We start from the raw sequence: 26563 nt of genomic DNA, 5'->3' as shown, positions 1-26563 counted from the left end.
TGAGACTGGAATGTTTCATACTTTAACTGCTGTGGAAACTTCCTCGTTTTAGAGAAGTGAAAGTGATCTGGCATCGGACCCCGCTCGACAGAATTCCTTCACAGTGTCATTACCCCCCCCCTGACTGCAGCATCAAAAACTGAAAATCTTCACTCGAAATGACTAATCGCCTTCCCACTTGACTTCTGTCAGATCATTTCGATAAACCAGCGTTAACAGATCACCTTGGCATTCACTGCACAGTGTGTGTGTGTGTGTGTGTGTGTGTGTGCGCGTGTGTGTGTGTGAGACAGAAAATGTCCGAGCAGGTGTGCAGTGAAGCTGAGTGGTGAGAATAGTCTGTTTAAAAAAAGATGCCTCGGCTCTCCCTGATCATTCGCTGATGAACGCTGAAACTCTTTGACATGCAGAGCCTCTGAGCCCCCCCCCCCCCCCGCCTGCCTCCCACACCTCGTCTTTGGCTTACTTTGCTAAATCAAAGTGTACAACACCGTGAAGCGATAAACAAGACCACGTCTGAAACTGTCCCAAAAACCACACAACACTCACAACAAACAGCAGCGACCAGAGCCGGTGATGATGCAGGCAGAGCCGTCCCAAAGGGTGGCCAGCGGAGGACTCTGCACGTGGACTCTCAAATCCAGCACAGACCCGTGTTTGAGCCCCTTGTGCATCCCTACCTACAGGTGATCTCACAGTGGCTCGCCTGTGATTCTACGTTTGACTTTCCGTGTGGCCCGGTCTGCCAATCTCTCATCAGCCTATAAGAGAAGAGCACACGTGTGTGCGGGCTCGTCGCCACGGCGATCAGATCTTGCTGTTCTCCAGGTGGGAGTCGATGTGCTTGATGAGGGCATCGTCAGGGTAACCGACGGGGAATATCAACTGGCAGAGGGGGCAGCTTCGCATGTCGCTCTCCTCGGTCTCCATCCAGAGCTGCAGAGCAACACACACACACACACACACACACACACACACACATTATTACACATCATGAGGTCCAAACTCTCATCCAGGTCCTGATTCATCATGTGATCCAGTTCAGTTTAGAGAGAAGACTAATTAGAGCAATTATTTGCTTTCTTTCTGAGAGTGACGTGAGAAGATCGGCGTCACATTCGTGAGCGGACTTCCTGTGAAACTTCCTCCCTCCTTTCGTGATCTGACTCCGTATCCGCAGGAAGGCATCATTTCTCAGCACCTTCCAAAGAAAAATAAGAGTTTTCTAACCTGAAGACAACTTAAAACAACAACTTTAAATTACGTGAACATCCTGGTTTGGGTTAAAACTTTACTTCATTAAGTTTTCATCAGGACGTCACGCTGCTTCCTGCTTCCCTACCGACGAGAGTCCCTACAGCTGCTCGAGGGCTTTGTCTCCTGAATGTCTTCAGTCTGTTATTAAGCCTTGTTTTTGTCTGAAAATGCATCTCCTGCAACAACCCCTCTGAAGCTGTCTTATTTCTTGTTTAGTTTAGACTTGGATTATCTCTTGATGCACTTCTGTGTGCAGTAAAGACGTTCCAACACTCACCAGCTCGCTCTGAAACCACTCTGTGCATGTCGTGTACAGCTTAGATTAATGTAGTCAACATCAGAGGTGTTAGGTGCATATGTTCCCTTCAGACAGGGGCAGGGGAGCTCTTCCCCCTTTACGCTGGGCTGCATCTTGACCTCAGCTCTGCACTGACACCAGTTTGATATCAAAGCTCTCATCTCACTCTCACATAGAAAGTAAACAGGCAGAGGTCTTTTGATGGTTTGACACTCAGTGTGAAAAGGCTGCACTGAGTGGAAACAGTCATGAAGTTAAATTCGTGTGATTTTCTGTGAACCGGCTCGGTGATTCTAGTTGTGACGAAGCGACGCGGGACACTGAGCTGCAGCTTCGTGGTTTCAGAATCGCTCAAACGTGCAGCTGGCACACATCAAATCGAGCTTCATGCTTGAAAAGAGGAGTTTGAACTCACGTTGATCGAAGGCCAGGACTGCGCGTGCTCTGCGGACATGTAGCCCGGCTGGGGGTGGCAGCTCAGGGTGTTGGGCCTCTGAGGGATGGGGAAGGCCGAGCAGGATGCCGGGCCTCGCATGACGCCGCTGGGCACCGGAGCGGAGAGCACGCCCAGCGTCCGCGGCGGGCTGATGGGGTGCGGGCAGGTCCACTCCTCCTCATCTTCAGAGGACTGTGGGGGCTGGGGGGCCGGTGTGGAAGGAGGAGGGGGCTCAAAATGCAGGTGGGCCACCTCAGACAGTGGGAACGGCATCTCTCTTGAGTGGCGCATGGAGCTCTCCCCGAGGCCCCCGTCTCCCCCGGCGCTGCTGTGATGCGGAGACGGGGAGCCTCTGTGCTGCAGTCCACCATGAGGAGAGCTCCCATGTTGGGGCTGCTGTTTTGGGTAGCCCTCGATGTAGGGCCGGGGCTTAGGCAGGGTGGAGACGGGGTCCAGGGAGAAGCGGGGCGGGCACTGGTAAGCCGAGGGGTCGGCCACCTCAGAGTAACTGCGGCGGCCCTGGAAGCTGGCCCTCAGGTGCTGGGTGGGGGGCCGGCTGGAGTAAGAGGCCGGTCCGTTGTTGACGTCCAGCAGGGGGGAGCGGCGGTGCATGTCTGGGGAGAGGCGCTGCAGCACCGGGGAGCGTCTCTGTTGGATTGGGGAGTGGTGCGGCGGCGGCGGGACGGGAGAATGGCGCTGTGAGATGGGCGAGTGGCGCTGAGATACTGGAGAGTGGCGCTGGTGGTGGATGGGGGAGTGACGCTGGACTGAAGGAACAAAACAAAAAATCAGAACACATCTGGAAAGAAAAGCTTCGCACGCTGCACGGCCAATAGTATGTGGACACGTTGACTGTTTGGAGCTTAATGCTGCAGTTCACGAGAAGCTCTCTGCAGTCTCAACATGCACAAAGCCAGGTCCACGAAGACGTGGTCCAGTTTCACAGAGCCTTGTTCCCAACCCCATCCAGCACCTTTGAGAAGAACTCCAACATGAACTGCAAGCCATGCCAAAGCACTTCTGGCCAAATAAGAACAAATCCCTGCAGCCAGGCCTCAAAATGTGTTGGAAAGCCCTGTGATGGTCAGGTGTCCACATACTTTTGGCCTTTTGTCGTGCAATTGCAACATGTTTGTGCCAAAACTGTCAGTTCCTGACATTTCCGGTACAAGCAGAAGAAAACCACTTCACCACTTTTTTGTCCCATGACAGACTGTTGTCTCATTGATTGACATTTTATCAGAACGTTTCACGCACGTGGAAAATAAACGCCCGTAGCAGCGTCACCACTTCAGCTCCACTTCCCATATCAAAGAGGAAACATCATTTATGGCCGGTTGGTTGTGGTGATAAAAGGGTGGGGGTGTTAGTACCTCTGAATGAGGAGGAAACAGTCACTTCATGCTCACTCTTACAGTTTAACACCCGGGGAATTTTTTCGGCTCCACGCGAATTCCCACTTCGCTGATTATTTCAATGATTTACGAAAAGTGTTTGTTTTGTTGTTAAAGATAGCCAAGAGGCAATTAAACGATCCTCCGACTAATTAAGTGTCATTCCAGTCACGTTGTCTAGATTAATGTGACACATGTGAAACATCGTGCAGTTTGGGGGTTTCTGCGTTTGTCCCCCTCTCAGCTGCGTTATTCACAGATTTTCACAACAGTTTTCCAGTTTGTGGACCGACGGCTCAGTGAAGCCGATGCGTGCGGTGCTGTTTGGTTTGTGGTGGGGGCAGATGCACAGTTGTGAGAGGTGATGTGTGTGACTACTTGTGCAGGAAGAGAAAGGTGTTGCTACTGTTTAAGTTTTACTCTACGATGTGTCTGCATTCATTTCTATCTGATGTTCGAGTGAGAAAGCTTCTTCTTTAACGGCGTCAGAACGACACGAGACCTGCAGTTACGAGTTAATTATATTTCATTTAAATGACATTTAATTTTTACAATCTGCCAGAATCTGTACAAAAAATGTTCACTTTACAAAAAAATGTGTGAATTTGGTTGTCAGCAAGTATCTCATTGGTGGAACTACTGTAGGATATTTACTCACAAATTTGAGGCATTTGTACTTTAATTTAATGCTACTTTATACTTCCACTAAATTTGAGAGGAAAATATTGCAATTTATTGTCGTTTTTACTCTTCACTGAATTTATTTGACTATCGTTACTTTTAAAAAGTAATATTTTATTCACAAACCACTTGATGAGCTTATAAAGTAGTTTGCAGTGTCATATTAAACTAAGTGTGAGTACATTTACTGAAGTAGCATTTTGACCGTGTTGTATTGTTACTCAGCTAAAGGGACTAGACAAGATAAGATAAAATAAAATAAGATAAGATTATTTTCTTGGTACCCAGCTGGGAGGTTTGGTGTTCCAGGCAGCATCAGTAGAAATAAGAAATAACAAAGACAGTGGAAAATAAAAAATACATCTTATCTCTAAGTTCATCGTTTCAGTCTGTGTTGAAGCAGACCTGAACTCATGAACACACGAGGATGAGCTAATCTGACCATGTGTTGCTAACTGGTGTGTCAGTGCAGATGTTGGAGGTAAAGTGTTGTTTCCAGCTGCTGCATCCCCCCCACAGCATCCTGTTTCTCTTTCTGTCACTGTCACTCACAGAGAGGCATCAGTTTCAGTCAAATCATCACTTTATGATCGTATCACTTCGTTACCCGACTCTGTTGTTCTCTGAGTTTTTTAAATACTTCCTCCTCCCCTCATGGACGTTCACAGTGTTGTCCCTGGGTTCTGCACATGGGTGCATGGTGGAGCGGATGCTCACCTGGACTGGCCTGCTCCTGCGAGGCTTTCCTCAGGATCTCCGTCTGCTTGGAGCTCAGCGCTTGGAGGCGTCCCAGCTCCTCTGTTAACTCTGTGTAGGCCAGAGCCAGATTCACCCTGGAGGAAGGGAAGCAATTATCTAATTACCACAATCAGCGTCATTACAGAATACTGTAATGTTTAATGTATCACGACCACAAACACTGTAATCTCTGCTGAATCATCAAAACGTGCACCACCGATGGGAGGTAATCAGAGGCTTTCTGTCATAGCTCAGATGTAGGAAATTACAGCTGAGGTGCATCACAAACCCACACTGATCTTCATCTTCCTCTTTAAAGTCAATGAGCTCTGCAGCGCTGCCTCACAACTCAGGCTGGCTAATTGAGAGGCTTATATTTTTAGAAGTCACAGCATAACTGAAGAGCATAAAATCACACCGTTTCGAGCGAGATGTGTCATGAGCCTCTCAGGGGCCGTAAAGACAGAGCAACGCTATTTCAAGACGCCTGAACAAGGATGGTTGGCCGACACGCTTCGGCGTCTCGTACCCGTGGCGACGAGCTGACGTACTGCGAGGCAAACAACACTGTACATCTCTAATCCTCTATCTGATATTCACTGCCTGTGGTTAAAAGACATCATCAGAGGGAGAAGAGTCGACTGAACTCAAATCTGATACCAGGCTGCTTATCTCCCATGTCTAACCGACTTTTTATGAACTCTCTGGGTCTTGACCTGAAATTTACTCATTCCAGCACCGTCGGTGGTAGATTAGGCTGTTGACAGAAGATGGGTGAGACATGAAACCTGGAAATCTGCTCCGACAAGCACTTCTTCCTGCCAGCGTGAGTCAACAGCAGCCAAATCGCACCAACATCTGACCACCATGAAAGCCAGGCTGCAGACTCTCATGCCTTCATGAACCATCTCGCCTTCCTGTCCTGTGTTTCTGTCTCTGTTCAGAGCATTTTAATCTGCACTTTATTATTATCGAGGAGCTGAATTGTCGACGTTTGCTGTGCAAATCGGCGTGAGTTCAGGACACTGAAGTGGCATGCTTCCATCATCACTATAACTGACGAGTTTAAAGGAAAAATGAAGCGCCTCACGAGGACAGACGAGTGCAGATAACTGAACTATGACGGAAACACACCGACGAAAAGAGCTCCAGATTGTTGCCTGACTCAGATCTGATAAAGCACCTCGATAACCAATTTAACCTGCTCGTTGATAAGAATGTGACTCAGCTCGTTCCTCCATAGAGATGGTGGCAGATAAAAAAATGACAAACAACACATATGCCTGTCCCGGGGATTTCTTCTGCACAAATAGGAATAGATGTGAACTTCCACTGCAACGCCAGCACCCAGAAAGACAAACACTGACAGTACGTGTCCTGCCTACACAGCAAATAAAACCCACTGTTTGATTAAAAATGTGAGCCCCTGCACACCCGCATGCTAACTTCACTGAGTCGTCCCACTGCTGGTGAACGCCTGCGATGTGTTCGAGGAACTCTGCACATTTCTGTGTATTAATTACAGCCTGCAGCTCCTCACACTTTACAGATGTCCACACAGACTGAAAACCCGAGACGCATTTTTAAAAACCCCACAAAAGAATAAAATAAAACTTTCATTTCAAGGAAGCTCACAGTTTTAAAAAAAACGGAATAAGTCATAGCTTCCACTGGTTGGCTGGGTGTTGCGACTGGCCCACCTAGTTTTCCACCACCTGCTATGACTCAGAGTGGGGGATCGAACCTCCTTTCATCTCCCACCTTACAACAGCTCTGGTAGCAACTATTCAGGGTCGTCTGTGATAAAATGTGTGCACCCATATGTGTGGCTTTTGGTGAAAGCCTGCAACATATCGAGCTTTTAGTGCCTCAGTGTGAGAATAACAATCATTAGGTTACTTACTGGCTGGTGGGTGGAGCGTGCAGTGCATTGATAGAGTTCATGAAAAGTAAATCCTTGAGTCGCTACCTTCAGGTGACTCTCGGCTGCAGCTCTGTGACCCTTTAGGTTCATGCACCTCTTCCTTTTCGCACTTGTTCTATCTCACACTCACAATTTTCTGTCGTGAATCTGTGTCAGACCCGGTTCAGACTGCTGCACCTCTCTCTCATGGTCCCACCTGCACACAAACCTTGCAGGGCTTCTCAATCGCTGCCTGTTTGTCTGCGAAACCAAAATACTTTGCACATTTGCTTCATTTTGTTTCCTTTGTCTTCGCCCGTGCATGTGTAGCTGCACACAATGTACAGTAGTGCGTAGGAGGGGGTGTGATAATGCCGATGCAGCACTGGTGAAAGATTCGTGCCACTGCATCGATCAGGTGCTCGAGTGTATACTGTATGCGTGTGAGTGGGTGAGGAAGCGTGGGCTGAAATCTGACCTCTCATCTGATTGGAGGTTTCAAAGAAAGAGCTGTCACTGCGGCGGCCTGCGCGATGTGAGCTCCTCTGTTTAATGTTCTGTTCAAACCTCCTCGGTCACTCACTTCAACAACGTGGCCTCGGGGAGGGAAACTAACCCCTGAGTACGTGGAGGTCTGCGTGATGTGGCGACAGCGAATATTCTCAGAAGCTCATCACCGTGCGGTTACGTTTTTGGAAAAAGTGCTTCACGATCTCGGAACCCGTCAGCTATCGGATGATGAGGATTTAACCTCTGGGGGCAGCGGCCGATGTTTCGGGGCTTTCGGTGTGAGCCAAGACTTCAGCATCTATGCACCATGATTTACAATCCAATTAGCAACATGTTGGCTAATTTCCATGAACAGATAAGTGCTATAAATGCTGATTAGAATAATAAAAAGCTACGTCATCATCAGGTGATAGCATATAGCATTTCAGCTGAAGCATTTATCTCAGTACGCCTGTCCCTCGCCTACAGACTGTGCACTCAAATGCAGATTTCTGTTCACAGAGGTAAAGATATTCAGGGTCTTGAAAGAAATGCACAGCCTGCACGTCTCCGGCCTCATGGAGGAACAGATGGGGGCTTTTCACACCCTGCAGACCACACCCTGTCACCCACTATGTGCATGAAGCGCAGAGAGGTGTCAAACAGTTCTCACACGGAGCACCACACACTCAGCTACCTGGTAACCTTTAGGGGGCTAATCATCAATTAGAAAGTAAGAAATTGATTTCCAGGAGCCGCACTTTACGGCGTTAAAAGCCAGATTCGAGTTTTCTGAGTACTTTTTTGAATTTCCAACAAGGTGGGAGTTCCACTTCTACTTCAAATCATCATGTTGTGATTTATTGGAAACAGCTCTCACTTTCTGAAAGCTGAGGAGGGATTAGTCAGACGCTGTGTGGTGGGGAGGGGGCGGACCACCAGGTGACTCGTGGTTGGCGAGGGAAGCTCTTTCACGCATCATTAGCTGTGAGTGAGGCAAACGAAATTCCACAAATGTAGTCACAAAAGACAGAAGAATTAACCCAAAAGTGCCGTCTCTTACGAAACAGATCGAGAAGAGGAGGCAGGAGGAGCGGTGAAGAAGAAAAACATTCGAAAAGAGGAAGATAAAATCTGTTCAAGTCAGAAACTTCAGTGTCCTGCAGAAGCTTTAAGAAGCATCACAGTCTGAATGTGATGATATCTGTAATATCACAATGCTAAGAGTTGTTAGCATCTTTATTTGTTTGTTGTTTGTTTGCTTGTAACACAACAACAAACAACATTTTTATATTTTATGTAATATCTGGTCATTTCTATTTATTTGCATATTATAGAGTGATTGACTTCTGTATTTGGATCAAATTCCTGGGGTTCGTTCGAATCTCAGGTTTTAGGGGACCTGAAAACACCTCAACACAGACGCACAGAAGACAAGTGGACAGTCAAGATCATCATCAACATTTTCAGGGGTGTGATCATCAGAAAAACACATTTTTGAGTGGAGGGAATCTTTAAATAACAGAAAATTTCCCCCACAAGCTGTCCTCCAGATCATCAAGTGCTGGTGATTATTAGGCCAAAGGTGGTGCGTTCAGGGGCTCCGCGCCACATGCAGAATCTTCCATATCAATCTGTGCAGTTTACACTAAATGAGCTCAATTACAAGAAAAAGCATTGAAAGAAAAATATTGTTGAGTAAAACCAAAAGGTGACCAAGATCTGGAAAAAGCAGTGAGTAAACACGGAGCCTCTCTTCGCTGCCACAGCATTTACTTTCAGTTTGCTCCCCATCGAAACACCTCTGGGGTTTTAGTGTGTGGGAGTCGGTGCCCAGCCTGCTGTGGTTTTTTTTCTTTTTTTTTGCTTTTCACCTGTAGCACCTTAAATAGCCTGAAGGCAACGTGGCACAAAGACGAGTTAAAGTTAAAACACATTTCTGTGGCTGGCAGAGAAGTGAGTGCTAGAAGCGTAGTTTTCAGATGTGGGAGAAATAAGAAAGATAGACAGGACTGGATTTATTGCCTCGTGTTGGCCGACAAACAGAGACATGAGGAAAGGAAATGGACAGGAAGGTGGACTACGCTGGCTTACACTGCCCCCTACTGCTCACACCAATCTCCTGCAACCCTCCTCGAGTTGATACAGAAAGTGGTGTTACAGTTGAATGCACAGAGAGAATAGAGTAAATGCATCTTTAAAGCACAAACAATAAGACTCTTTTATTAATGCTGCATTTGAACCCAGTTAGTCAGCGACGGAGAGCTCGTCCAGCTTCTAATGAGGCCTCTGCAGGCCGTCCTGAGCACATCACAGCAGGAGGATAAAGACACAGATGAGCAGCGGCCTAAACCTTCCTCCTCTTGCTGTTTTTCTCTGCTGTCGCTGCAGATGACGCTGCCCCCCCCCCCACCCAGAGATCGGCCGTGGTCACTTACTGCTCGTCTCCCACCTTCTTTATCCACTCCACATCACACTGCTTGCACGGAGAAGTCATTTCCTGCCGAAGTAGAGCGTGAAATTAGATTAGCATGCAGGTGCTCGTAGAATATTGGACAAAATCTGACAGCGAGAGCCGATCGAGACGACATGTTCGGAGGAAACGTGGTCGAGAAAAAATGGCTGCAGGTGAAAACAAATCACTGCTAATTATTATTCACGTGCTGTATGTGCGTCAGTGTGCGTGTACGTGTGCAGCTGGGGAGAGTTTTAGCACCGAGAGAAGAAGAACTGTTTGAGAAACTGAGGTTTTGTTCCTGTTGTAGTGATTAATCAGATGCTGTGATGTGGTCTAAAAAGCAGCAAATCAGCTGCGAGAAGAGCTTAAGGGATAGTTGGACATGCCATTATCTTACTCTAAGAAGAAATCAACTCTCATGTCTGTACCGTAAATATATACCCACCGCCAGAGGCCAGTTAGCTTAGCTTAGCATAAAGATTGCTCAAAATCCAGCTATAAATAGCTGCAGCTCACTAATGAACACCTTGTGTCCAGTTTGGTTTGTCAGTTGAAGCTGAAACACTTCGTGGTTCTACAAGGGCTGATTTGTTTGGGTCGAGCCCGGCTAGCTGTTTCCCCCCGTTTCCAGTCTTTGTGCAAAGCTAAGCTAATCGGCTGCAGGCCGTAGCTTCATATTCGACGTACAGACATGAGAGCGGTATCAGTGTCAAGTAAATTCACCATAAAGCTCCATAAAGCTCCGTGAAGCTGGGGGCAGCTGCAGACTTTCTCTTTGTGCTGATTACAAATCAGTCAGGATAACTCAGGGAACGTATCACAGCAAAGCAAGGGGGGCACATAACCCCACCCGTGTGGCACCCTGAGCGGACTAAAACAAACAAACACTAACCCTGTCCCTCTGGCTGTTCTGGAGCATCCTCATCTCCTCCTTCAACCTCTCACACTCCCCCTTCAGCTCCTCTTCCCGCTGGCACGCCCCCTGGGCCTCGTGCCGCGCCCCCTCCAGCTCCGCCTCCAGCCGCTGCAGCTTCAGGTCAGACAGGGCGTCCAGGCTACGGGAGCTCTGAAGGGTCAGGGCCGGACAGTCCAGCACTGGGAGGGAAAAGAGAGGAAATGTAGATGTGAGATCCAGAAGACAACCCCCCCCTGACTGACGCAGCGTTCTGACCACACATCGGGGTACAACGGATGAGTTGTGGATGAGTATTTTAGAGCTGACTTCAAGGGCAGCATCTTTCACTTTGTACCAGGGTGCTGCGCTCTGTGTGGGCACGTTAGTGATTCAGCTCCGCTCACACAGACTCCGTCCTTCAGCCAGAAGACACTCCAGCAGCTCCATCAGCTTCTATATCCCAGCTCCCCTCCGGGGTGTGCACACAAACTGCACACAAACTGCACACAAACTGCACACAGTCTGCACACGAACTGCACACGAACTGCACACAAACTGCACACAAACTGCACACAGTCTGCACACGAACTCACACACGCCCGCACACACTCACACGCACACACTCACACACGCTCACACTGACGCACACACTCTCACACACACACACGCTCACACACATACGCACACACACGCACACATTGAAGCACACACAAACACACACTCACACACACACACAGAAAAATGCACACACACACACAAGCACACACATGCACTCGCACACACACACATACACACACACTCATACACACACACACGCACACACACACACACACACGAACTGACTCCTCACACACTGATTATTTTTTTCATCGAGTACGAGAGTTTGATGCCTATGCGAGAGTCTGCCTCCTCTTCATCATGGTATACCTTCACTAGAGGCATCTGTTGAGTCGGCGGCGACACTTTCCCTCCATGTTTCCATCGGCCACCCACGCCGATGAAGAGGGCAGAGCTTAGCATCTGACTCCTGAAGTTTAGCAGCAGTCGTGGACTGCATATGTCTGGAGATGATGAAGCTGTTCGGCTTCACAGCGATTTAAGGTTTCATTCGCATGTTTTCTGTCTGGTCACTGCCTGAAAGCAGCCGAGCGACCTGCCTCGTTCGAAGCACCTTTGAAACTTTTGTACTTTTCTCAAACAGGAATTAATTTGCATTGTAATAAGTGGAATCATCTCGCAGGTTTTCTGGCAGTTGGTAACGCAGACTGATCACAATAGAGATCAGTCAGCAGTGCAGATGGCAGTAACAGGCTGACTGATGCAGAGAAATCCTCTCATTTACAGGACCGAGCACTTCGCTCCAAATATTTTCAAGCTACAATGATTGAGTTTGGTAGATTTGAGGTCTCTGTTTCTGCAACTGTGACTGAGGAGCTGGAGCAAAATGTCCGAGCTGCTTCTCTCCAACAGGCCGAGGACTTCCTCAATTATCAAACGCTTTCTGAGCACATCATTGGGTTTGACTGATGAGCGCCGAGATGATGAATCTGAATCTGAAATCTGCACATTTGCATTATGTATATATTTAATTATCAATAGATATAAATTGGAGATGTGCAGGTATCAAATTTTCATGCTATGATTATTGTGCCAGAAGCAAACGTTATCATCACTACACTCATCAAACCTTCCTGAAACTGTACATCGAAGCTTTGTTGGCCTTTACAGATGAACTAAAGTCAAACACTAAAATCAAGTAAAAGCAGGTGTGTTGTTTCAAGACTGCAAATGACTTTAAATGTTTGCATGTTTCTCAGATTTAGTTCTTTTCTGATTTCTTTTGGCTTTTAATATTTGTGAAAGTGAAACCTGGGTGCTAATAGTTAATCTTCACTCGGTCGATGTTAGCGTAGCCGGAGTAGCTGCAGCTGGACAGACCAGCAGCCTTGCTCTCTGGACCTGCTCTGTTCATGCTGGACTGATAAAAAGCTGCTCCCTCGAGGTTTATCCCAGTAAAAGTGCCATTAAAGACCAGGGTGCTGCACTGTGGTATTCACGTGCGGATAGAGTCTGAGTGCGAGCTGGCGGTCACTCACTGTGTGCGTCCGGGCCGGCGTGCAGCTGCAGGTACTGCATGTCTTTGCTGTGCAGCTGCATGTTGAGTTTCTGCAGGGAGCTGTCCCTCTGCCTCAGAGCTGACTCCAGGCCCAGGATCCGCTCCACGTGCTTCTCCACCAGGCTCGTCTGCAAGCGAAAGATTTCCACAGCTTTATTTCAATCCTCCAATAACATGAAAAGCATTCATATATATATATATATGTGTGTGTGTGTGTGTGTGTGTGTGTGTGTGTGTATATATATATATATATATCAAGGGCAGTGTGGCCGTTTGTTAACCCTTCTGAAAATATTACAGGGTATTGTTGTGCAAAATATTCAATTGGAAAGAAAAGAGTGCATTAGTGACAACTCTTATTCCAGAAAAGTTGGGACGCTGTTTAAAATAAATAAATAAATCAGCACATTTTTTAATCCTTTTTGACATAAACTCACCTGAAATCAGCTCAAAGTCAATATATTTACTGTCTGAGCTCATCAGCTTCAGTGATTTCTGTAAATATCTGCTGATTCTGGATCTGATGCAGCAACACGTTTCAAACACGTTGTGACAGGAGCAGCTAAAGACTGGGAAAGATGTGGAACGCTCCAAAAACACCTGTTTGGATCATTCCACAGGTAAACAGGTTGACAGGTGAGAGTATCATGATTGACAGGCTCAGTGGTTCACAGCGAGGATGGAGCGAGGGTCAACACTTTGTGAGCACGTGATTGGACAAAAGATGTCACGACACTTCAGAAAACTCATTTGTAAATGATTGAATTCTTTTTTTTTTTCGTTCTCCGCTGCGTCCCACCTTTTGCTGGACCTGCAGCTGGAGGTGCTGCAGGTAGTTGGAGTCACAGCTTCAGGTGACACTGACACTCTGTCAGTCACTGACAGACGCCTGTCATCCTTTAATCACTCCGACCGAATAAAACTGCTGAAGCAGCTCGCAGGCGCTGCTCAGCGGACTTCACTCTCATATGAGACTGTTTATCATCAGAGGGCCTCTGAGAGAGTCCGGCCAGCCAAGCTGTTCAGTTGGAAGCTTCCACCTGGTCTGATTTGTAACCAGTTACAGAAATGTGTTCAAAGAATGAGATTCTCACAGTGGCAGGATGAATCCAAACGCTGATTCCAGCACGGAGAAAAACAACTACAATAATTTGCTTCCTTACAGTCAAAAAGCTGCAAGTGTACAGAGTGTGGGGAGGAGCCTCACTGAAGGACTGGAGAAGGACTCTTCTCTCTGAAGGGCTGTTGACTCCGTATAAGAAGTAATGAAAAAAGTTCACACAGACGGCAAGTGCTTTGAAACGAGCGCTGTGGTCTAAAGAGCTGTCAGAGCGATTCATTTCCTCAAGTGTCTTTTTTCTTCGTCGTCGTGCCATCAGAGAGCCAAATGTTAAAGTACGGGAGGAGAGGAAACCCATTATTACCCACTATTTACAGTTTACAGACTGGATCTTCAATGGTATACAATGATATTAAATATTAGACAGACCATCCTTTTTAGTCATAAATTGCTTTAAAATTTTAGTCGCCGCAGCTGAGATCACCCTGATGACATCACTGTGACATCACCAGGGGTTATTTCCTCAGACTTGACAAAGCTCCTGCAGAAGCACACAAGACGCCGAGCACTTGAAAGCTGCAGGAGCTGTTTTGTAGCTGACGCTGACCTTTGACCTCCCAGTGGAGCAGAGGCAAAAGCAACGTTAGCAGTTAGCATTCTTTGCTGCTACATACTGTATCTAATGTGAAAGCAGGGGGAGACAGCGTGCTGTAAACTCACATCTCAATCATCAGTGAGCTAACACGCTACATGGCCAAAGGTATATGGACAGCTGAATATTCCACGCACATGTGGGCGTGAACACTTCATTTAAAAACGACAGGCGCTGAGGAGAAACTCCACACACGAGGTTCGCTCATCATGAGGAGGAGGACCACTCAGGCTCTGAGAACCGGTACAGGAAGTCCTCTGCGGCTTGAGACTTTGTAAAGTCTGAGAAAATAATCCTTTTTAACAGAGAGCTTTGTTGAAAGCTGAGTGTGGAGAGAATTAATGTCTAATGGCTGCCTGGTAGGGGCTGATGATTGGCAAATGCAGGTCGACTTGGGAGGACAGCTAGTTGTGCCCCAGGAAATAGTTTATAGTAATCTGAGGCCGGACATTGTCTTATGGTCCATGAGTAAAAAGACTGTGTATTTTATTGAGTTAACAGTCCCTTGGGAAAATTCAGTGGAGGCAGCTTATGAAAGGAAGAAGACTAAGTATGCAGATTTAAAGACAGAATCTGAGCAGAGGGGATGGAAGACCAGGGTCTGTCCGGTTGAAGTGGGGTGTAGAGGTTTTGTTGCAGGGTCAGCTGTTTCACTGTTGAGGGAGCTGGGAGTGCATGGGCAAAATTTAAGAAAGACAGTGAGGGAGATGTCAGATGAGGCTGCTAGGTCTAGTCAGTGGATATGGATCAGGAGAAATAATAGTAGTTGGGGGGTGAAACAGGGACAGTGGGGGGGCAGGCAGAGGACATGCATGCCTAACCCGGCAAGAGAAGAGGTTAAAGTCTGAACAAGACACCTCTCCTCTGCTCTGCTTTCCCCGCCCCATCTTCTCGCTCTGCCAATAGGAAGAGAACCAGGAAGTTTAGATAAGGTGGGGGTGTGGCCAGCTAGAGTCTCTCTTTGGGACCATGCGGCCTGTTCAGGTGAGTTTGCGTGGTAAGACACAGAGTTGGCTTGTTTTTTGATCTTTTTGGTTGTTTTCCTGTTTTGTCTGCTTCTTGAAGGAAATGTTAGGGTTTGTTTTCCTGCTCTGTTTGCTTTTTGAAGGAAATGGTAGGGTTTGCTGCTTCTTGAAGGAAATGTTAGAAGAGGCTGTTAAATCTAGTCTGTGGTTTAGGCCTCCACCTTCAGCACCTTCTAAATTTTCCACCCCCTACCCGAACAAGGGTCTGTATCCAATCCCTACTTTCATCTTTTGACTCTACCTCTTTATTTTCTATCCCCTACCCGAACCAGGGTTTGTATTCCCACCCCGCTTTTTCTTGGTGCAGTTGGTGAGAGGCAGGGGTAGATGATGGTAGTGTGGCAATCGGCAGTTACATGTGGCATCTAGGCCTGTGGTAGCATTGTAGCAGCTAACAATAGCTAAAGCGGTGAGAGTATGATAGTATCTTAGCAGTTAGTATAGGTGACAGTATAGGTGAATCTAGCGTTATTGTCTTCTTCTGTTCCTCTTAGCAGGTAGCGGTTAGCACATAACATTAGCTAAATGGTAGCATCGGAACTGTATTGTCTTCTTCTGTTCTTCCTAGCGGTTAGCAGTAGCATTAGCAATAGTTAAATGGTAGCATCGGTACTGGCCACTACCTGGAGCATCTCTGGGTCAGTTGAACGTGGCGGTGCTGTTTGGATTGTGTAGGAGCAGTGTGAACTGGCACTAGGGGGGGTGACTCTGGGACGCCGGAGTTCACTGCCTAACCTCCTGGAGGTGTAGTGGGACTAAGTAGGCGAAACACTGTTGAAGGGAGGTTTCCACCTGATGACCCCCAGAGACGTGTTAGGAATCACTGCTCTTTGGCAGGTATAGAGGCAGATTAGAGCTCCAAGGTTCTTCACTGAGAATGAATCCTCTTTTTGAGCACAAGGATCTCGTGTTTAAATTAACTAAATTCAATGAGTTGCATTGTGGGAAATGCAGGATCCAGCATTTCTGCAGCACGAGCCATTCAAAGGCCTGAAAGTCTGGATGTTTCAGCCTCCACCGCTTCAGTTTTCAACACTGGAAGTCTGTCTGAGTGAGATATTTTCTCACTAAAAGCACTTTCACTGTGTAAGAGATCCACTCGATTCATCAAAGCTCATTTCAGCTTTGAGCTTTGGAATATGTAGTTTCACAGAAAGAGGTTCAATTACAGCGCCTGACGGTGACCGGGGGCATGTGGGTATCGTTTTAGGACGTGAAAAAATGTCCTTTAAGGAAGTGCTATACGAAATCTTTTGGCTATCTTGTTAGATTTTCTTCATTTTCCACCACTTCCCTTCATTTAAATGACTCATTTCACTGCTGGTTTCAGTGCAACCTATAAAAAAACATGGCCAAAAGTATGTGGACACCCATATGTGATTATTTCCAAACTAAGGTTGCTAGCATGCTGCTACAACAGCCTCCTGGTTTCAGGCTCTCCACCGGATGTTGGAGCCTGGCAGCAGAGATTTGCTTCATTCAGCTAAAAAAGCATCAGTAAGGTCCAGCGCTGGTTTTGGGTGATCAGGTCTGGCTCACAGTTGTTGGCCGGTTGAGTTCTTTACTTCAGGCCATCGTGTTGAAACAGGAAAGGGACCAGCACAAGCTGCTGGAAGCTCACTCATGTCTAGAACATGATTATCATGGTGACCCAAATTAGCAAAACAGCTCCAGACCAGCAGCCCATGAACACATCTGCACAGAGGTGTCCACATACTTTTGGCCATTTGGTGCGTTCGTTGACATATATGTAATCTAACGTTCGTTGCCTGTTCGTGATGTCAGCAATGCCAGGTTTTACGTTTCGTATTCGCCCCCATCAGCAGAGCGTGAAACTCGAAGCATTCATTAATGAGCCATATGGCCGAAGCTACTGTAAGAAAGCGAGCGGCGCCTCTGACCATCTTGTCGAGATCCCTCTGGAGGTTGCTCTTCTCCATGTGAATCTTCTCGTAGGCCTGGATCACGTCCTCCAGCTGCTCCTCTCTCTCCTTTCTCTTCTGGAGCTGAAACGACAAAGAGAAGCTCAGACCGAAGGGAGAGAAAAAGCTTGACATACATTTACTTTTTCCGTCTTTGTCAGTTTTCAAACTTCCTCACAAAGGAGGAGAGGGAAGAAAACACCAGAAACTTTCAATGCGAGAGTCATCAAATGTGTCTCTTAAGAAACTGTTATGTAACCGAGCAAAATTTAGGACACCGAAACCCTGACACCTCAGCGTGCACACAGCCGAGCCTCCACCGATGGAGAAATCATGCTCTCAATCTTCAGCACCATTAGAAAAGATGAATTTCTTGATGTCTCGCTGGTCTGCTCTCCTCACACTGTGGGGCCGAATGTCTCCGGATGCAATAACCACATGCTTCTTGACAGATCTGAGATCAGCGACACACAAACTGAGTGAAATGAGGAGATTTTGAAAGCAGGACGAGGACACGGGAATTGTTCACTTGAGACAACGCGGAGAACACGAGTGGGAGCAGCAGTACGGGAGTGAGATAAACAGAGCCGGCGAGGACAAAGAGGTGCGTCGCCGCAGCGCGAGGCCCGCTCACTGTGTCTATGGTAACATATGCTCGTAGAAAACCGGCGCCGAGGTGAGGACGGCTTGTCAGCGGCGTCGTGACTGAGGAGAGGAGGATTAGTCCAGAGCTGCTCTCATTATCAGCTTCTAAATGTTCACCAGTCTGGATGCTGAGAGGAGGACTGATCTGTTTCATGTGGCCTCAAAGGTTCAACGCTGGTCTTCTACCAGCAGCCGTAAAAAACACCTGATACGTCTGAAGTGTGGAAGCTAAAACACTTTTTATCATTTGAGCCACCATCTCTACACGTAGTTCGAGTCAGTATAATGTCTCTACTGCTGAGTGACTATCAGTCTAAACAGTAGGTGGCGCTAATTCTTCAGTCGGGTGCACGATGAAAAACCGAGAGAAACATGATGGAAACATGACATTTTTGACTGTTTCAGGCATTAATGTGGCGTTCAGATGGTGTCAGTCACTAGTTTTCATCTCATCATTCAACAGGAAGCTCGAGTCTATATTTTAGACGGATCAGTTCCGACAGCCCTCAGGTTCATTTTTTGTCTTTTTTTTTTCTTGGATTGCTTAGAAATATTATTGCAACCAATAATAATAATTTCCAGAACAGTGATAATAAGATTGTAAGAAAGCAGAATTCTCCTTTAATGCCTTTATTTTTCCTGGCCTCAGTTTTCCTGCAGCAGCTGCAGCTGCAGTTGTTTCCTGCATGTTTCCCTTCGCTGATGCCACGTTGTGTCTCCAAAAGATTGCAACAGAATTATAATATAAAGTCGGGTGTCGACATGATTAACCTGAAAGGTGTGCTGGGCCTCTATTAACCCCTCGTTGACTCCCCTCACTGCCAGATTTGCTGTTTAATGTTAATGTGAACGTGCGACATACGAACACAAAGCTGAGCTGATCGAGGTTTTCAGAACAGATTTTAACTCTGGGACACTCTGCAAACATGATCAGCTCCAGATCAGCTAAGACAGCAGGACCCTCTTTAAGGCCTCGTGTCAGCTGATGCAGCTGCGTTGTGTGTTTGTAGCCTCGCTGTCACATGACTCGGCAGCATGTGAGGAGAAGCTGTTCAGCTACACTTTTATCTGCATTTTACCAGAAAAACACAGACGCCATTTTTTTTTTCCTTGATGCTTTGTGACCTCTGAATTCCTCTAATGGCGTCTCTGACAGGAAATATGTCACCTTTGTCTCCTTGATAACTGCAAGTCACCACTTTACCAACAGGAATGGGTGTGTGTGTGTGTGCGTGCGTGCGTGTGAGCATGCTCAGTGAGCCGCGGCACATTTCATCACTGTGAATGGCCGGTGTCAGAGCCGTGCGACCTTGTGTGTCCTGTGCTAATCGTTTCTGCTGCTCCCATAAACCATTTCCTTCCTCTTCCTTCCTCTGCAGCTCTTCTTCACGTCGCCTCTGCCAGCTTTACCGCTGCCTTCTTGTGTCATTCCTGTTTCTGTTTCCCGGCGCTCTCGCTCGCATGGTCATAGAAACGATGGAGTTTCGAGCGAGGGGATGATGCCACGCGCCTCTCTCACTCCAGCCCATTTTTAGAAGGAAGATGCATTCAAGTATATATAAGAAAATGAGTAAAACTGAATCTTAGTCCTGCTTCTACTGCTGATACTGCCTGTGTGTGGCATGCACACGTCTTGTTTTCCATTTTAAATCACTCTGCATGTGTTCTATATGTTATGTTTGTTATGTCTTTCTTGAAGTTACACATGCAGTGAAATCTCGTCCAGGTCTGCTCCCCGTTACACTGCATGTCAGAAATGGAGCACAGTGTGAAAATCCCGTCACACTGCTGCTTGGACGCTTTCTTAAAAACACCCGAGCTCAGTAATTTTGCCTGGACAGCAGCTTCGGTGCTTAATTAGTTCTGGACGTCTTTCAGCGTATGTCCACCAGGGTTGGCCTCAATTCACTCTTAATTCAATTAGCTGACATGCAGGGAGGGATTTCTGCAGGATTCAAGCACTGAGAGAAACCTTTGCCGTGATAAGGTTTTAATTCTGTCCACAGTATTTAAAGAAAGAGAGAAAACTGACGTACAGTAAAGTGGATTTCCTCTTGTTTTGCACACCCTCCCTCTTGTCGTCCCCTCTTCTTACCTCGTGGGTCAGGACGTTGACTCTCTGCTGCAGGTTGCCGTTTTCTGAGTGCAGCAGCGCCGTCTCCTTGCTCTCAAAGGAGCAGTAGGAGTTTGTGTTCTCCCCGAACTCGCTGATCATGGGGAACTGCAGAGAGAATTGGACACGCAGTAATCAGGAACGAGGCAGTGAAATAATACTGTGAATGAACACTTTTGCTTATTTCTAGTTTTTGCTTGTGTTCTTTCTCCCGCTGCGTTCTGCAGTTTTTCATGATTTCACTCTGGGATCATTAAACATTCATCTCGCATCAACTGCAGATTCTGTTTGGCCCAGATCTCACTCAGAGGATCGGGGTGTTTTAACTAAAGGCGTGTTGGTTTTTTTTCTCATGAACTAGATTTTATTTTTCAGTGTGACTGCTGCTTTAATCGTATTTTCTAATTTCATCCCCCAGTCTGGGGGGGGGGGGGGGGGGGGGGGGCCTGTCACTCCGCTGCTGTTTGTCCGTCCATCAGTTACTTTTCTGTCCGTCTCTGGAGGATGATAAATACTCCGTCAAAACTACTCTGATTAGCCAGCTCATCCCCACCAGACAATCAGACATTAGGGTCGAACCGAGCTGGTTATTAAAACCATATTTATGTTTGTTGCTAAGTGGCGACCTCTAGTGGCCGGAGTAATTATGATGGGAGCGAAGGAGGAAGTCAGGTGACGCAGTATAAAGAGCAAGAAAGTCTGCAAACAGAGGACAGTGGGGTGGATGGACGACTCCTGGACTTCAACCGCGAGTCAAAGTTGACTTATTTTAACTAAAGTAACCTGCTGAAGCTACATCACATGACAGCGTTATTTTAACTGAATCTGTTCTTTCAATGCTGCCTAAACCGAAGCAAACTGTGACCATGAACATAAACCACAGTAAAATGAAGGTCTGGTCCACTTGTTGCTGGGACTCTCCAGCGGTCATCATTCAGCGAAACGTATGAAGACGTGTTGGAGTAAGAAAATCAGGTGCGACTTTGTAATCAGCTGCACAACCTGCAGAATATTTCTACTCTGGCAGATTCTTATAAGATGTGGAGAATATTGTATAATATAGATGTACTGCATGTACTGCATGTACTGCATGTACTGATTACATTTAGTTGAATTTAAACACATGGAGGCATCAACAAGCCTGCTGGTTTCTACTGAACTCAAAAACCTTTAAAGACACATCACAAACACACACACACACAACGCTTCTTTAGTTGTGTGTGTCTGAATTAATTGTTGGTTTTGGTCTTTTTATGAGTTTGTTAACAATAAGAAAAATCTGGAATATCGGTCACGTTTTCCAGGTAACATATTGATCTTATTGCCTCATTTTGACTCATAAGTCAATGGGAAACATATTTACTGTTGTGCATATTATAGGTGCAGCTGTGACTCAACAGCACTGCATGAAAACATTTAAAACATGCAGAAATGATCACATGACATGCAGCTGCGATTATGTAAAGATAATTCTGTGGAGTCAGTGTTTATGGGCTGTACTGCATGTACTGCTGTTTTTCTTTTAAAATGATTTCTAACATAGCTTTCTGATGCTGATGTTGCTAAACTGCCGTTTGCACAAGACAAGTTATATAAGTGCTTTAACCTAAATGAACACATTTCCATTTAGAGTGCCTTCCATCGTCCGTGTGAAGTCACTGCCGCCGATGCGCCGTCTATTTGAGGAGCAAACAACCCTTTTCCATTTGGCAGAACACCTCTCTCTGCACAGTTTAACAGTAAATGTTCACAACACGGGCAAAACCCCCCGAGGGGCCCCGAGAATTCTCACACTGCCAAGAAGCGAGAACTCAGGAGGACAACCTCGCTTCAACCGTGTTCAAAGCGGCAGGAAGTGCTCCCATCTGCATCATTACAGCAGCTGTACTCAGGCATCTTGTATTTAGAGAAAGCCCGCAGCAAAACTCCTCAACAAAAAGCTTCAAATAATAGAAAATACTCCCACATGGGGATTTGGACCTATCAGGAGTCAATATTGTGACATCTGTGTTGTTTCGATTGATTATCCAGACGCATGCTGTATTTACAGAGGCGCAGGTGTGACGGCTCCCTCTCCATCTGCACCTGTTCTCCCAAAATCAACACCTGTCTCTCAGGGAACGAGCCCAGAACAGACCGCCGCTCGCGGGTAAGTCAACAGCAGCGCGGCGTCCTGCAGCCTTCAGTAACAGCTGCTCGCTAAAAGATGCAGGATTTCTGCACTGACACAAACGTCAAACTGCCTTCCCCTCATCGTGCAATGCTCAGCTCTGCACTGGAAAAAAAACCTTTTAAAAAGCAGAATATTTAACATTTCTGCATTAACGTGTCTAAAAACAACCAGAACTTTTTTTGTTCAAACCCACAGACATCCCTGATTTCAGGAGTGTTTCATGGTCACCTGTCAATGACATCACATCTGCTCTGCCTCCTCTTCATCAGGATTATTTGTGTTAATCTGCAGGTGGTTGTGTAACAGTGAAGACAACAACTCCCATGATCCCACGCTGCTTCACACTAGCTTCATCTTTCGGAGTGTTTTCACTGAGCAGCAGAAATGACATACTGTGCATTAAATCAGCAGATCTCTCACCCAGAACGAAACTTTCTGCAGCTACAGTTTGCACAGAACATCACAGAAGCTTCAGTTTCCCTCCAACAGTATCCCTCGCAGACCATAATGCAGCAACAGCTTGCATCTTGTTGGAATTGTCCTGCTCGGCGTTTCAAACAGAGCAGCCTCTTTGATAACTTCTTCCTTTCTTCTCTGGATTCGCTCTCTGCAGCTCTACAAACAGCGCAGCTTGTTAAAGGTCCTCACACACCTGACGTGAAGCCTGACGTGAAGGCAGGTACGCCGCAGCTTCATACTCACCGTGTAATTCCTGGAGCGATGTTAAGAAGAGTTTCCAGGACTGTCTTTGTTCTTTATCTCCTGTAATCTGCTTTACTGCCTCATTTCTTTTCCTTTTTCTGTGTCTTCTCTCCTTCCGCTCATTTAACTCCCTCTTTCTGCTTATTTTTCCTCTTTCTGTCCTCCCACGCTGTTCCTCTACGCTCGTTCGCCCTACCTTCCCCCTGTATATCCGTCCGTCGGCCCAGCTACCGCTCGGAGGTGGATTTCTGCTTCACCTGCTCCTTCATCCGACCGAAAAGTCGCCAGGCAAACAGGCCCGGCTGTGCAGAAATATTCACCGTGTCACTGACTCTGCATCAAACTTTGAGCTGATACTCTGTTGTTTTAGCTCCACAGTAACATTTTGAACAGCGAGAAAGACTTGTTCAGCACATTTTCTCAATAATTAAAGTGTTTCCATTGTCTGAGGCCTCACGACCCCCACCGGAGGAGCCCCTCTGAACTCTGTGCAGCCCTTTGACATCACCATTCTTCATGTACAGCAGCCATTTCCCTGCTGACTCCTGGTCGATTTCATCAATAGTCCTCGTGAGCAGTATTGTCAGTGTTGGGGGGTTAAAGCTAAGATAAACTCAGTGAAGGGGAGTTAAAGCTGTACGGTTATAAAATGGCCACCTCAGTCACTCCTCACCTGCCTCTGCTGACGTCATAATCCAGCAGTTTTTTTTTCTTTGTTTGAAGCGACTGAGCAGGGCCGCAACTACGTTCATAGATCATTAATCACATCCAAACATGTGCTATGAAATGCTTCTTTTCTTTGTAATTTATAAAGATAATATGAATATCTGTCATATAAACACCTTCAGCTGTGGAAAATTCTAACTGCCATTTTACACAGTTTTCTCACATCTATAGACAAAATGAACTGATTAATCAGGAAAATAATTGCCAGATGAATCGGCCTCTTCCAGCTGCTTCTGCAGACGGCTTCACACTGAGATCTACAACAGAGCCAAAATCCAGCTAACGGGCGCCTCTCCTTCATACAGCCTGTTCATATACAGGCTGATGTAAATGTGGTTTTTTAAAGGGTGGTGTTGACTCAGCTGCATTAGCTCCTCTGAGCTATTAGCTCAGCTTCAACATGTTCTGTGTGCGAAACCCTTTTACAGCCTCCATTTGCTCCAAACGGGACTCGACATTATTTTTACATAAAATGAGTCAAACTCGAGCAGCCTTCTGCTTATAGATCCAGCAGAATGATTTCTCCTGCTGCTGCAGGATCAAAGCCCACCACAGCTTTCTGTCCTTTTATCTGTGTTCAGTCTCGCTGCCTCAGTGGAAACGGAGAAAGCCGAGGGTGAGCGGATCGCTCACTCCCCCTTTGAAACACTTCCAATAAATCAAAAAACAAACCGGCCTCATCCTCGTCAGCTCTGGAGAGCTTCTGTCTGAGGCCGACAAGGACGAAAACAATAAGAGTTAGTCTGCAGAGGTAATATTTGACTTTTCATCCACCTTGATCTCATAGATCTTCAGCTTCCTCTTGATGCTGGTGTTCTCTCGCTCCAGGCAGGCCAGCCTCGTCTTGATGTCCTGATAGGCGGTGATGAGGGCGAAGTGGGAGGCCGAGTAGACGTCGTCGGGGGGCAGGGCGGAGGAGTGCCACGCCACGCTGCCGCAGCCATCCTCCTTCAGGCCCCCTGCGTCGCCGCCTCCTCCCAGCAGCCCCAGCTCCCCTCCGCCGAACAGAGACTGCATCGCTCAACCTGAGGACAGACGCAGACAGTTGTTTGCTTATTAATTATTAAACGGTCGTTCAATTAGACGTTCCAGAAAAGCTCCACATTTCATGACCGAGCAGGGTCGACCGTCAGGGCTCCTGCCAAAAACATCACGCAACAAACAAGACAGAACAAAGACACATTGGACTGAGAGCTGCTGGATGGCTGCAGCACACAACGTCAAATATTAAAAGCAAAGAGGCTACAGAGACGCAGATGGAGGACTGAGGGACACTGACAGATAACTCAGCGCATTAGGCTCATCGCTTCACACGCAGGTACAACCATCAGCGATCACACTGAGCACGTTTACCTGCACGCTCGTCTCCTGCTAGAAACCTGATTCTTCATCCGTCTCTTCCATGACTCTGACGTTTTGTTCAGACTGGAGGAGAAGCTGGTTGGATAAATACAAATTGGCCCTGTGAGGGAAACAGTAGAAGAGCTGGAGTCCTGACAGTTCAGGGGGCTGAGCCGCTGCCCTGCTGCAGATGTTGCACAGGTTGTATACTGTTAAACACCGACTGCGCAACATTTAGAAACCGCTGCGCCCCTCATACGGCTGTTTTTCATGGCACTTAGCTTTCAGCGCTACCCAGATTTGGGGTCTCTTGGGGACTGAGATGTATCAGCATTTCTTTGAGCCTTTTCCATCGCTGACCGTCGCCATGTCTTTAAGACTCAGTGCTGAGGAGGAAAAGTACTCTGAGCTTTTAGAGCTTTTTCACTGAGAAGAGCTAAAAATGGGCAAAAACGGCGCTACGAGAGTGAACCAGCTGTAAAGTCGTGGCCGGGCAGCTAAACAATGAGCTGAAAACGTCTTGTTTTTTGGCTGCCTGCACAAACTGCCGCACTTTAGCTTCTCCATCTAATGATCAGTACCGGGAGAGGAGAGCAGCGATACAGTTCACTCAGCTTTACTTTCAGCTCAGCTCAACATCGTTACATCAGCTATCATCACTTCTGTTGTGGCACTGACTTCTTGAGTTGAGATGCACCTGCACACAGACAGTGATCAGAAATCTGTTCCATGACAGTCAGGTTTCCCAAAACCGGGAGAAGGATCCAGGTTTCTGAAACCAGGATATGATGTTTACATGTGCACACACGTAAGCAGGATCCTTGAAAAACCTGATCGTAACCAGCGTACCCGTGTGCATGGAAACCCGAGCTGATACGCCTCTTAGACTGATGACGTTCAGCTCTTTTGGGTCTCTTTTGCAGTAACTACATGCTATTTCTGGTGAGCGCTGCCCGACAGGTGCATGAGTAACCAGCGCATGTACGGTGTTAATCAGACTGATTTACATACGAGTCTGGTTCATGCTCCTGTTCCATTTCACAGTACTTAAAAAAACATGAGCTCTGACAGCCCACGCTGCTTGAGTGGCGTGATGAATGAGCTGGGTAGTTAGCTGACCGCGCTACATCACAGCCAGCCGGCCCTGGTCTGCCTCCCCCGGCCCCGGAGACTCTGGGCAATGCTGTCACAAATGATAAATGGCACCTGTGATGTCACCTCCCTTTTTCTGTGCGGCCACTGAGAGGATGTGTGCACAAAGTCATACCAGACGTAGCTCTGCACGCCGCGAGCGCTTTGATTTACGGGTGCTGAGGGAGTTACACAACAGCTAGTTGATTCGATGCATGCTGGAATGGATGCCTTCCTGACACCCAGCACTGCCTTGTGAGTCAGCGATTGCCTACTGAGCTATTTTCATCTGCTCCCTTCCTCCACGCTGCTATTTTCCTTGTGTTTTAAGAGAGAGGGGGATAAAGCCTCGGCCAATCTACGGCTCTCTTCCTAGCTGCTCTAACAGGATGATCCAACAGCACTCCC

General features: G+C 47.0%; 1 protein-coding gene across 1 annotated transcript; it reads right to left on the bottom strand.

The window, feature by feature from the left end:
• Nucleotides 1-520: 520 nt before the first annotated feature.
• On the bottom strand, nucleotides 521-24700 carry tbkbp1 (TBK1 binding protein 1). Its single transcript, XM_041963194.1, has 9 exons — nucleotides 24458-24700; nucleotides 20065-20190; nucleotides 17304-17408; nucleotides 12646-12793; nucleotides 10547-10749; nucleotides 9635-9696; nucleotides 4784-4899; nucleotides 1971-2758; nucleotides 521-936 (listed from the first exon to the last, which is right to left on the bottom strand). The coding sequence occupies exons 1-9, from the start codon at nucleotides 24698-24700 to the stop codon at nucleotides 808-810; spliced, it is 1920 nt and encodes a 639-aa protein (XP_041819128.1). The 3' UTR covers nucleotides 521-807.
• Nucleotides 24701-26563: the final 1863 nt, after the last annotated feature.

This window comes from Chelmon rostratus, chromosome 21, assembly GCF_017976325.1.
Source record: "Chelmon rostratus isolate fCheRos1 chromosome 21, fCheRos1.pri, whole genome shotgun sequence".
In the NCBI taxonomy this organism is placed as follows: domain Eukaryota; kingdom Metazoa; phylum Chordata; class Actinopteri; order Chaetodontiformes; family Chaetodontidae; genus Chelmon; species Chelmon rostratus.
Note: the sequence above shows the minus strand (reverse complement) of the source record. Positions and strands in the feature narration are given on the sequence as shown.